The sequence below is a fragment of the Caloenas nicobarica genome, chromosome 1 (assembly GCF_036013445.1).
Source record: "Caloenas nicobarica isolate bCalNic1 chromosome 1, bCalNic1.hap1, whole genome shotgun sequence".
Classification (NCBI taxonomy): Eukaryota; Metazoa; Chordata; class Aves; order Columbiformes; family Columbidae; genus Caloenas; species Caloenas nicobarica.
The window spans coordinates 26821372-26834304 of record NC_088245.1 but is presented as its reverse complement, the minus strand read 5'-3'; the positions used below and the strand labels follow the sequence as shown (position 1 = coordinate 26834304).

The following is a 12933-nucleotide window of genomic DNA, read 5'->3' as shown; positions in this document are numbered from 1 at the left end:
TCCTTAAAATACAGGTGAAAACAGCAGGTTTGCAGATCTTCTAGCAAGGACTGAACTCTGCAGTGCCAGCGTTCCCGCTTGTGTACCTCTGCCTGGGTGCCTGGGTGCTTTTTGGAGATCCCCCCCATTAGCGAGATAATGAAAACGAATTTACTCTTTGCATTTCATCCGTGGTTTGTGGTTGCTCCTGCAACCTGCTTGTGTTGGCTCACACAACAGCCAAGAACAAATAATTCTTCCAAGCGCTGCATATTTGTAGTAAATTTAGCAAACTCTTTTCAAGATTTTTTTTTATACAGTGTTTATTATTGCTTTTTCTTCTGCAATTATTCTAACTCTATCTATAGAGTTTAATTCATTGATGATATTCCTTCACAAAATTTTAGCATGTGGAGGTGCAAAAGGCATACTTGAAGTAAATTTGATAAGAGAGTAAGTCATTAAAAAAACCCAACAAAAACCAAAACAAACAAGTAATGGGAACACAAAGAGTAACTGTCAAAGAACTTTGTTCCTGGTCAACCTTGACACAGGTAGCTAGGTGTTTCAATGCTAGAAATCTTAAAAAGTGATGACAAAATATCTATCAAATGAAAAATTACAAATAGCTTAAGGGAAACTAATAGAAGACACTACGCTGTTTCTACTTGCATGCACAATTCAGGTACATATAGGACCGATGCTACTTTCCAGAACTTTAAAGACATAAGGGAAAATAGAAAAGCTGTGTACAAAGTTAAGTTATGGTGGTGAACAGTAAATAATCCATTAAGAACCAAAAAAAGTTATACAATATTTATTATGACTTTAGACCAAACATGGTGAAATTTAATTAATTAGAAAAAAAATCTGCTTACCTCTGAATGTTTTTCTATAGTTCTTCTTGTCTCTTCCTCTATTTCCTTTTCTCTCCAAAGGTGGTTGTTCAAAATCCCTTCTTGCAGGGCTCTGGCACTCTTCTCCTGAGAGAGCTGTCTCTGTGTCTCATCACGCTCTTCTTCAACCTACAGCAATACAATTAAACTACTTGCATCTTTCAAAAAATCACTGCTAGCAATATCTTCACATTCGCCTTTGTATCCTTGCAAAAATTTTTGCTTCTCCAGTCATGATAACCCATCTATAAATAATAAATTTTAATTTTTTTCTGAAAGAATTTAAGGAGGAATACAGAATGTTTTATAGTAATTTAGAAAAATAACTCGTTGTCAGGCTTTGCCTGAAATACAAATGAAAACTAAATTTTGAAAAAAGAGGAGTCGTGAACTTGCAAAAAAAAAAAACCAAACAAAACAAAAATCACGAACAAACACCAGACCACCTGTGAACCAACTGTTCCCAACTGCCCTCAAAATTTGGCAATAGGTATCCAGTGCCTCTGACATGACCAAACTGCCTCCTTTCTTTAGGCATACTGGAATACAATCCCAATTAAAAAGCAGTAGCAAATAAGAAGACAAGTGTGTAACTCATTATTTAATATACCTGTTTCAAGAGCTTTCTCAGTGTTATTAACTCCATTTCCAAATTCCTTGAGCGTAACTCAAGTTGCTGTTTCTCCTCCATTTCTTTACAATATTGATCTTCTTTCTTTCTGAGTTTTTCTCTTGTGTTCTCATACAGAGTTTCTACTCTGAGCCTCTTTTCCTCTTCTTGTTTCAAAGTAAATCTGGGATTTAACAAGAGTATTTGAGAAACTAAAACACTGATATAAAAAGTATATTCCACATTATGAACTTGCAGAGACAACTCAAACCATGAAAATGTTCTAACATTTTAAACAACTCTAACTTTGTTACCTTATCCATGGTATCAAACGATTCATTCAAAAGAAATTTGTTGTCTTATCAGATCAAAGCATCATAAACTTTTACTATGATTTATTTACATTTTCTTAATATCCTGAGCATTGCCTCCACACCATGGATTCAGTGATTGCAAGTAATACTGATGAAGCAATATACCACCTATTTATGACAGACCCAACAGTTTTTTAGCAAGCCTTCTGTAAGTCTAAAACAATTGCTGACCATAGGAAAAGCGAGCAGTTTTTATTTACTCAAGAATGAGGTCAATATTCAAAAACAGATTTAGAAATGCATAGGGCTTAAGCTTAATATAATTTAAAAGAGTTTTAAACCTCAATGAACCTATATCTAGCAGAAACAACAGCAACTTAATTTTGAAGCTAATTTTTAATGAAAGCCTTAGGGAATGTCAACTTCTTTACTAACTGAAACAATCAGCAATAAGCACCAACATGGTATAAAATGGTTCATGGTGCGTCCATGATACCCAAACAAGAAAGCAATTCTATGTTTGTTAATTATTTTCAATATTTTTTCTGATATTCTTGCAACAGTCACAAAAAAAGTATTAAGATAAAGAGCTGCCAATTCAAAATTTGCTTTAGAAATTCTGCAAAACAAGTATTAGCAACCACTAATAAATTATTTGAAAGACTGACAGTAACATTTGTATTTGAATGGTTTATATTGCAAGGAAAAAGCTTTACATATAATTTTCAGTGTAATTTCACAAAACCGATAGCTTTTACAAGTGCAAAGTTAACATTACACCAAGACTTTATTTAGAATGAAAATTTTTATTCTTTGTAATCAATAGATATTTGAGAATTTTGAAAAACAGTTGGAGTCATCACAAAGAGGATCTTCCTTCCCAAGTGCTGGGCTTTGCATTTGTCCTTGCTGAATGCCCTATGGTGCTGCTGGCCACTCTTGTCTGAAGTGATGTGAATGTGATTAAAAACCTCACACCATCCAGGTGTAGCTCAGGAATATGAGGAAAGGGGCAATCCCAAATTTGACCTTTCCAATAAACAAATGAGAAAGCAAAAAAATGCTCTAAGCTCTGCTCTGAGTTGGACTCTGTGGAGTTACCGGAATTCCTAATATTATATACTAACAGAAGCTGCAGAGACAAAATACACAGATGTCATACAAATCTCTCTCTTATAAACCTAATTTTCCCATAAGTGCTCTCTTCTCTTCTGTGGCTATTAAAAAAAAAAAAAAATTCAAAAAACCCAAACACAGAAGACAAGAAACTTTTCATCCTATCGCCTGTACCATCAGCATCTTCTGGAACACAAACACTTGACAAGATAACACATTATCAGAACACAAAGTTACATACTTAAGACTTCGAATATCACTCTTCCATTCCACTTCTTGGTGAGCCAATATAGATTTTAAATCTTGAGTCTCTTCTGCTATTAATTGTGACGACTTCTTTTCACTTTCCAGTTTCCTTACTTCTCTCCGGACAGCAGTATATCGATTTTTTTCGTGTTCTATTATCCGTTCATATTCAAGAAGTATATTTTGAATTTTCAACAAAATAGCAGAATCTATTTTGAGACAGAAAAAAACCCGCAAAGCTGCACATATGCACAAATACTTCCCAATGTATAAATTATTTAATTCTTTTTCTGTACTAGGTGTAGGTGGTGAGGTTTTGGTAGTGGGGAGGTCTCTGTGAGAAGAGGTCAGGGGTTGCCCCATGCCAAACGCAGCCAGTTCCAACAGACCCACTGCAGGGCACAGCTGAACCCTACGCTGGTGGCACCACAGGGAAAATGTAGTTAGCAAAGGGCAAAAACACCACACAGGCAGAGAATAAGGGGAAAAAAATGTGGAAACCAGCCCTGTGAACACCCAGGTTAGTTAAGGAGGTGGAGGAGGTGCTCCAGGTGCCAGAGCAGACATTGCCCCACAGCCCATGGAAACACCATGGTGGAATGGGAATTTCCCTGCAGCCCCTGGAGAGGACCATGCTGGAGCAGATATACCCAAGGCAGTGCTGTGGATGACCCCATGCCAGAGCCCGCGGATATTTCCTGAAGATCTGCAGCCCATGGAGAGCCCAGGCTGGAGCAGATTTTCCCTGAAGGACTGCAGCCCATGGAAGGACTCACACTGGAGCAGGGGAAAAGTGTGAGGAAAGAGGAGCGGCAAAGGGCAACTGCTGTGTCCTGACTGCAGACGCCAGCCTCCCTGCGCTGCCTGGGGAGGGGTATGGGGGTCGGGGGTGAAGGACTGAAGCTGAACTTGAGAAGGGGGTGGTGGGCAAGTGTTCTTTTAATATTTTGTCTTTGTTTCTTACTATCCAAATTTATTTTAATTGGTAACAAATTAAGTTTCCCAAAGTAGAGTCTGTTTTGCCTGTGACAGTAACTGATAAGTGATAGCGCTGCCTTTGTATTGATCATAAAGATTTTTCATCCTATTTTGTCCCGTTGAGGAGGGGCAGTGAGAGAGCAGCGGGGTGGGAGTTTGGCCTTCAGCCAAGGCTAACCCTTTCCTAAAAATATTTAGCATAGCTTAATAGATATAGTAAGTGATGCTTATGCTTATATAATGTTGTGTGTATATATGCAAGCATCTTATGACAGTTGATGTTATATGATTTTTTATTTATTTTATATCATTTATTGATTTTATTTTCCTGCACTACTTGTAATTAGCTATTGAGGGGATATAAAGAGGAAAAAGAGGATCTTGGTAACTATTGATGACCACATTGGAAGGAGCTGAACTGTACTTTTCCAGAACCTGCTTCTCCAGCTCTGATCAGACAGAGAACCAATGATAAAGGCATGTTTGTGGACAAGACAGGCAGACTTCTAATGTTAGGCGAGATAATTCCACATCTTTTGAGAGGGATCTCTAATCATAAAGAGGTATTAGATCGAAATATAAAACTAAAATAGCTAGGAGTGCATACAAAGAAATTGTGTTTTAAAGGAGGAACTTGTAACAGCTGAAGACAATGTGACTTGAAAACATACCCATATGATCCACACGAAGCTGTTCTAACAGCAGCATCGCCTCTTTGTAGGTTGAAGTCGGTAACTCAACATCCTCTGAAGTTGTGTCAGATGAGTGAGTTAAATCAAGGTCATCAGTTACATCCATTTGTATGCCAACCTACAAAGAACACAATATTTTCTGTATACAACTATGTAGTATTACACATCATTACAAACGCATGAATGATTCATTCTCTCATTCACAGCCCATAGATTTGGCTCAAATATTATAAAGCTGCATACTAGCAGTAATTTGTGCATCTGGTTGATCACTACATAAACACTGTTCCCATCTAAGTGATTAAAAGCTGACACGAGCTATTTATCAATAAATTAAATTTACATTACCTTGTTCTTTTCACTCCCTATTTTTGCTGCAGGTCTGGAAAACAGAAATATATTTCAGTACTGGAATGCTTATATTGCATTATGAACAATATCTAAAGTTGCTCTGAACCTTAACATCAGAAGTGAATTAAACTAAAAATTATTATGAGAATTTTGTTAGATGCAGTTGAAGACTGAAAAAAATTTGTGTACCATTATGTCTATTGGAGAGCTATTTTTGCCACAAGATATTAAGCAAATAGTTGAAATAACTATTCTCTGCACTTCACTCGAGGTGATAGGAATCTTACAGCTATAGATGTACATATAGAGATATGCAGATACAGAGTTATGCACATTTGCTATTTAAATCTAGAGGTTTAGCTCTTTTCAGTATTGAGAATCTTTCTCTTCCAGGTCAAAGAGCATAATTTTGGATTCTCTGTTGTACTGGGTCTGGCTGGGATGGAGTTAATTTTCTTCATAGCAGCTCGCACATTGCTGTGTGTTAAATTTCTGACCAGAACAGTGTTGATAACACATCAGTGTTTTAGCTGTTGCTGAACAGTGCTTGTACAGTGTCAACACCTACTGTTGCTCACTTTGCCTCCCACAAAAGTAACTTTGGGGTGGGCAAGAAGTCGGGAGGGGAGGAAGCAGGAAAAAAATTTTAAAAGGCAGAAAAAAATAAGATGCCTGCAGTGGAAGAATAATTTTGTTCTTTTATAAGCCTCTCCTTTCTCTTTTTGAAAATATAAAAGATATATATTTATGCACACACACAGAGGTAATTATTCAGAATTTGTGCACATCTGACCTTATCATTAACTTGGCTAGTATGTTCAAAGCACTCTAAGCTAAAAACAAGTGGTTTTGAACACAAAGGGCATCAGGTAGTATTGTTATATGAAAGAATAAGAATCATTGTGCACTCAGGTTTACAAAGCTTACCTTTAGCTTTTAGGTCAACCTTTATCATTAATAAGTTTTATTTACAACATTCCTTATATTCAGTACCTTTTTTCATCTTGAGATGTTTCACTGAAAGTGCTGTCATCCAGTACTTGAAAATGATTCCCATTGGAAGAGCTCCTCTGCTGGTCAGCCTTCTGCTTTGAAGCCTGTCTTTTATTTTTCTTTGAAACTTTGGCATTCAGGGCAAGTTTACTACATTAAAAAGAAAGAAAGAAAGAAAAAAATCACGGAGTAGCTTTACAGAAAAAAACCCCTGTGAAACAGGTGTACTTAACATGATGCCCAGAAACAATTGAGATGAAAAATACCTATGACAAAATACAGAGTTGACTCCAAAGACCCCAGAAGATACCCAAGTATTTTAATAACCTTCCCCTAGGAATGAGCAAGAAATGTGGAATCTGAGCTGGAACATATTTCATATCCCCATTAGAGAAAGTATCTAGAGCAGCAATGCCTTTGAAGGACGGACAGGAAAAAACTCCTGCTTAGGGTTACATAAAAATATCTGTGCCTTTGTCAAACTTTTGAGATTGGTTTGGTAATATCATCTCTTCCCTTTTCCTGACAAAGAGCATCTGGATTTAATGAAAACACCAACTGCATGAAGATCACTTAAAATAATCTAGAAAAGGGAGAAAGCAAAGTAAACTGTAAGTTCCTACTTTTCTTTTCTGGTTGGCCATTTCCTACAAAAAAAACTAGGGTTTTTTTCAGTCTTCAGCTCTGGTTTGAAGACGCATTTTGCCTTGGTATTGACAAGGAAACCTGCAGGAATTTTTTTTTTTTCTTTTTTTTTTAGCATGCAATAAATCAACAAATTTGAACTCCATTATGAGCTTAGTTTATTTTTAATTTTCTTTTTTTTTTTTTCTTAAATTTTTGAGAAGCAGTGGACTACTCAGCATGACTTTCAGCATTGAGGAAACTACTTCAACTACTACAACATTAGAAAACCTAAAAGATACTTAAGTAGTACTACAAATAAGAATTAGACATTATTTCCTTAGTTTACCCTTTCATCGGCATTTTAATGAATTTTGACCTCTCCTCAGATGAAAAATTCTTTTTGTCTTTGTCTTCTGCAGTGTTTTCATTCTCAATTTTCGAAGAGTCCTTCTTCCTTAGAGAAAACTTTTGTTTCATTTGCTTATCAGTAACGTTGCCTGGTGGTGTATTTAATTTATCAAGATCTTCCTGTTTTGCCATCACCTGAGTTTTGAAACATCTTTGTTTGCTTTTTTCCTTCTCAACCTACAAAAAGAAAGTTAAGGTGCATATATTTCTCAGTATTTCTAGAAGAAACACCAGACCCAAGGCTGAATAATTCAGCGTTTACCTCTGAAATAACATAAAAAGAAATTTAAAATTTATACAGAGAAGCATTTTCACAAAATTACACTACAAAGTGCGTTAAGCCATTGAAAGTATTTTGAATTCAGTCATGATTAAAGATATAACAAAAACACAGCCCTTAGAAAGAAAACAATAGTGTTTTTTAAAACGTGAACAACAAAAAAGTGACAGCATTACTGATGGACAAAGAGTTAGAAGGACTGCACAATGTTAGTTGTAAAAACACACCAAAAAAAAAAAAAAATATCATGTGGAAGTGTGGTGGGCTACTGCCTCCTTAATGAGAGTAAAAAGAAAAAAGATCCCAAACGCACAGGCAGAAATGGTTTCACAGCAAACAGGAATTTTGGCGAAGGGCAATGAAGACACACCATGCAGAAAACACAGCAAATAAATAGATTATTCAAGACCCTGTTCAGAAGCTATTTTCATTCTTTGATTCAGAATCAGAGTTGACGTAATTGTGCGCGTTTCTTTTTCTGGCAATGAAGTGATAATTACTTACACTGGAACTGAGTGCCATCTACTGTTAAACTGGAACAGTAACACATTCTGTTTTCCAAAAATGGGGAAAAAGGACAACTCTTCACTGCTCTCTTTATTCATAAGTAATGTATTTCCATTAAAGCAAAACCCAATTTGCACAAAGCATCTTCCCTTAATGATGAATAGCTGAAGTGAACAGGACCATTGATACGCAGAAAGACTAAAGAATAAGGAGTAGCAGGTGAACTTCTACCTCTTTTTGCAGCTGTACCTTCTCTTTCTCCAAAGCCAGGAATACTATTTGCAGCATTCCTACCTTACTCTTAAACCTTTCCATATCTTGTTTTAGTTCTTCATCAAGATTCTGTTTCAGCATGCCACACGACGACTGAGCATTTGCAAGAAGACTTTCAATTTCTGTTTCTCCTATTTTATTATTGTTGACAAGGTAGTCGCTGGGAACATCATCATTAAATCCAGAGTCTTTTCCAAGTTTCCTTTGTGTTACAAAAAGTGCATTTTCATCACTTGAAGAAACGGGTTGTATTTTAGGAAGAATATTAGAAACATCATCTAAAATACTTGTTTTTAAGTTATGTCTCTGGGAATATTCAGGTCTTCCCATTAAATTCCTACTACTTCCATTTTCATTCTCTTCCATTTCCATCGCAGGCATTTTCTTTTCCTCTCCTTTGGCTAGAGGCACCTTTATATCATCTGTATGGTTTGTGCTATCTTCTTCATCTGTACTCCAGCTACCTTCCACATTCGCATTTAAGTTATTTTGATCAGGAAGGACACCAAGACTTGGAATTACAATTTCCATTTTGGGTACTTTTCCACCTCGCTTAAGTTTAATATCTCCAAATTCACCTTTATTTTCTAACTTATTATCTGATTCTGTCACACGAGATGAAATAACACAAGAACTCTTCACTTCTTCACTGAAGCCATCTTCTGACATTTCTCCCACAAGGGAAGTAGTTTTCCGAGTTTCATTAATTTCACCAAACAGCTGCTTCAGCTCTGCTGTAATGCTTTTAAAATTTGTTTTCAGTTCCCTTTTCTCATTTTCAACCCACATTCTTTCATATCTTTCTTCCCAGGGTTTTGGACTTAACTGCTTGTCAGCACTGTGCGATTCCTCATTTTCCACTAGGGCTTCCTGATGTGGAATTTCTGCTTTGTCAGTCTGATTCTCACATGGTGTTTTTTGTATCAAGTTGGTAGTTTCTAAAATATATTTATCCTTAAGCAAACAGGTACAGATAGAAAGATTACCAAGAAAAAGGAAGTTACAGTTAATCTAGGTAATTTCTGTTGCAAACTCAGCAATTAACAGAAATAATAGAAATAAGAAACTCTGAAAGCAATTTTTATAATAAAAATCAAGTGATACTAAATTAAAGATTCACTGAATCATCATTTTCTTACAAAATAGAAGGACCTACTTCAGCTTTTTTTGGATTAGATTTGTTTAGATCTTGGATTAGATTTGTTTAGACATTAAAGTTGCTTTTACCTTTTATCCTGCCTGCTTTCTGTATGTGGTAGCAGTTATCAAAAAGCAATTTATTTTTTCACGTTTTATTGCTTTATTACCATTTCTCATCACAACTGCCTACATCTTCTCACCCTCTTTCCTCCACCATTCTCTGCTGTCTGACATTTTACAGTCCTCTGCCAGCTAAGCTAATACAACCTGGACGAACATGACAAGCTTTTCACTGTCCACCACATGGAGAACTGGCAGAGTTAGGACTATATCTTCACCCAAAATTCAGAAATATTAAATTCTATTCCAAGTTCCAAAAAGAAGCATTAATTAGGGAAACCTGTCCATTCCTTCCCTCATCCCAAAAAAGTCAGGAACTCAAGCTTGTATGGAAACCGTACCATGCTGTCGCAGGCCCACCCCAGCGCGTCTCCCTGAGCCCACGCTCTGTTCCTCAATAGCTCTGACTGCTCCAGTCATGTGTCACCCTCTTCCCAACATCCCCACTCCCCAGGTGCCTCCTTAGCTCATGGTGCCTTTGAAACAGGGCCTGCAGCCTTGGGGTCCCCATGGGCTAGGACCATCCAACTCCTTGCTCTCATCATTAGCCAGGCCCTTTTCTACCTCTATACAAATTCCTCCTTCAGAAAAGGGCAGGAGCAGCTCAGCCAGCCACCACTTGTCTCAGCCTCTCCATTCCCAAGCTCATTGCCCAGCTACGACCAGCTTCCAGTAGGCTTAAGTTCTGTGCTCTGCCTGCTAAAATTAAGCATGTCCCTCTTTCATGGTGCCTGAGTGTGGGATGGAAATAATTTGCTCCACTGTTCCTCAAGGTGTTACAGAAGATTTCAGAACTCTCTATCCAGCCCTGTCCTGTATGCCCAACATGATGCCTTACTCTAGAATGTTCTCTGAAAAAAAAAAAACCACAACCTTTTCAAACACTTATTAACATGGCCAAACAAGCACATATTTTGCAGAGGCAGAGAAAGCATCAGAAAGGTCACCATATTTCAAGTGTTTTTCCTTGATCTTTCTCTCACAAAGAGGAAGAGCAGGCATGTTTAACCAAGCAGATCAGCATATAATAGACAAATTTCCCTCTTCACTTGAATGTGCATTTTGTACAGGGAAAAAATGCATGACCGCACTGTTTGTCAGCACTGCACAAAAGGAAGAACATTGGTCAAAATATAAGCAAACCAGTTGGAAACAAGTCAGTATAACAGCAAGCATCCAACATAATGACAAGAGTTTTACCCCACCCTTAGAAGATTGTATCCAACTTTACTTCAGACTGTAACAGAACCTTAATCTACAGGCCTCTTCAGCATCATTTACTGACTGTTTTTTTTTTACCTTGGTGTATAATACAATTAACCAGCTCAGGCTCTAATTCAAAATATTTTGTTTTACATACCGGCATCTCATAGGTTTCAAAGGCATCCTTGATGTCTTCTTTTTCAGCTGATGATGACATATGACAGGTAGATCCTGAGGACTCACCTACAGTGAAAAATGCGTTTTTATAACGAGCATGACTTAATATTAGTTATTTACACCAAGGGTGCATCTTGAATCATCACATTTGTGAGAAAAATCTTAACATAAAATAACACATCCCCTCGAATCTGTGAGCTCCTAGAGATAAAACTATCATCATACATCATACAGATTTAAGATGCATCTGTGTGAATGCCTTTCTTCCAGGGCATTTTAGTTTTTCATGTATAAAGGAAATTTGCCAAAGAAATCAATATACGTGGTCACAAATAAAAAAATTTCTGTTTCTTAAAGGTGCGTGATCTCCCTCTCTCTCTCTTTTCTCTTTCTCTCTCACACGCTGTATGCTATACAGTAACTGTCTACATTCCTCCAGCAATTTTAACTGTGTTGTGCACAGAAAATCATGAACAACAAAATCACAAGCTTGAAATCACTAAGGCCCAAGCTTTACTCCATGCATGAAACAAATCTATCTCTAGACATGGATCTGGAATGAGTATTTCAGTCAAACTGCTGCCTCGTCTGTTGCAGAGGACACAAGTGGGACACAATGAAAGACAGGCCTGTGAAATGTTGAGAAACATTTCAATTGTACTGTTGAAAACTGGATTCACCTTTCCTCTCTCTGAATCTCTAAGTAATATTTGGCAAGTCACAAATGCCTGAGAAGCAGTCACTCAGTCTGGGCTCTCCATTATGGGGTGTCTATCTCGAATCTCTGTTACATCTGAAAATTGGACTCCAGATAGTCCCAGATACAATTTAGAAGCAGCAACTCATTGCCATTGGTTTTGTGGAAGGCACACTGAACACTCTGAAGTCTCAAGTATTCAGAAAGAAACAAGTCCCAGCAGCTCAAGTGTGGCACCTAAAAACAGAGATGGAGGCTTTTCACCTTGAGCACTCTGCACCTACTTTCCTGCTCCACAATTCTATGGTTTCTATACAATAGCCTTTCTATACACAAAGCTTCACTGCTAGAGAGGGACACGGTATTCTTCCTACAGTGAAAGTGAGAAAGACGGGGAGAAAACAGGTATTGTCATAAAAATACAAAAGGGTCTAGTATTAATAACTCACAGGGCCAAACTCACTTCTGGCACTTTCTGCTTTAGGTGACTCATTTTGCAAGTTCCATATCTTGAAGGGGATTACATTAGATAGAAACTTAAGAGTCACAACTCATACGTCTGAATTGGGAACGTAAGCTCCTCAGTCAGTCATATAGGCTTCCAGAGGTCAATCCTAACCTCAAGTTACAGAGTGTGAAATAAAAATCTTCTCCTCCCACCTCAATCACTGGGGGGTGCAATTTCCTGGATTTTTTGTAAATTTATTTTTCAGGTATTTTAACATAAGGCATTTCCCACCACACAGTAGTCATTAGTGGGCTGACAGCGCTTATGTCAGAGTTGTTATGATGATCTATTGATGATCTTTTGATGACTGTAACGTATTTCAGACAGTCTGTCAAGTATTAAAGATAATAACAACGATGATACTTGATTATCTAAGGGTAATGTTCCATAAGGAAAACAGACACTTTTCACTTTTTCTTGTTTTTCAGGATTGCAGAGTAGATTTAGCCTTTACTGATACTTATAGATATCTCAGTACCAAGCTGTTTGCTGGTGCAGATGTAGGCTCCAACCAGCAGTACAAATAAAGGACAGATGTGCTGGTAGTCAAGGACAATTCGTAGATAGCACCACAGAAGGTACTGTAGGGAGTGTTATAAATTATCAATACCAGGATGCTCGGAATAAGTAAACACTTAGCTTCTATACAAATAACCTCCATAATCTGGGGATCAACATCTTCCTTTCCTTCAATAGTTATGCATAGTTTTTGTAGATGGGTCCTTGTCCCTCTTACTAGAATTGTAACGTGGCTGGATAATCGGACCCAGCAAGTCCCTCCCTCACCGAGCATACAGCTTTTGGAGCGCTAACTGGGA

The 12933-nt window shown here is 37.4% G+C and overlaps 1 protein-coding gene across 1 annotated transcript in view; it reads right to left on the bottom strand.

The window, feature by feature from the left end:
* The window catches only part of ANKRD26 (ankyrin repeat domain containing 26), a 58783-nt gene that overhangs the window by 22112 nt on the left and 23738 nt on the right, over positions 1-12933 (bottom strand). Inside the window, exons 18-26 of the mRNA XM_065633042.1 lie at positions 10891-10976; positions 8229-9224; positions 7149-7387; positions 6176-6325; positions 5180-5213; positions 4811-4949; positions 3157-3370; positions 1486-1669; positions 858-1004 (exon numbers count right to left, since the gene is read on the bottom strand). Coding sequence (XP_065489114.1) covers positions 858-1004; positions 1486-1669; positions 3157-3370; positions 4811-4949; positions 5180-5213; positions 6176-6325; positions 7149-7387; positions 8229-9224; positions 10891-10976 — 2189 coding nt within the window. The remainder of the gene's footprint in view (positions 1-857; positions 1005-1485; positions 1670-3156; positions 3371-4810; positions 4950-5179; positions 5214-6175; positions 6326-7148; positions 7388-8228; positions 9225-10890; positions 10977-12933) is intronic.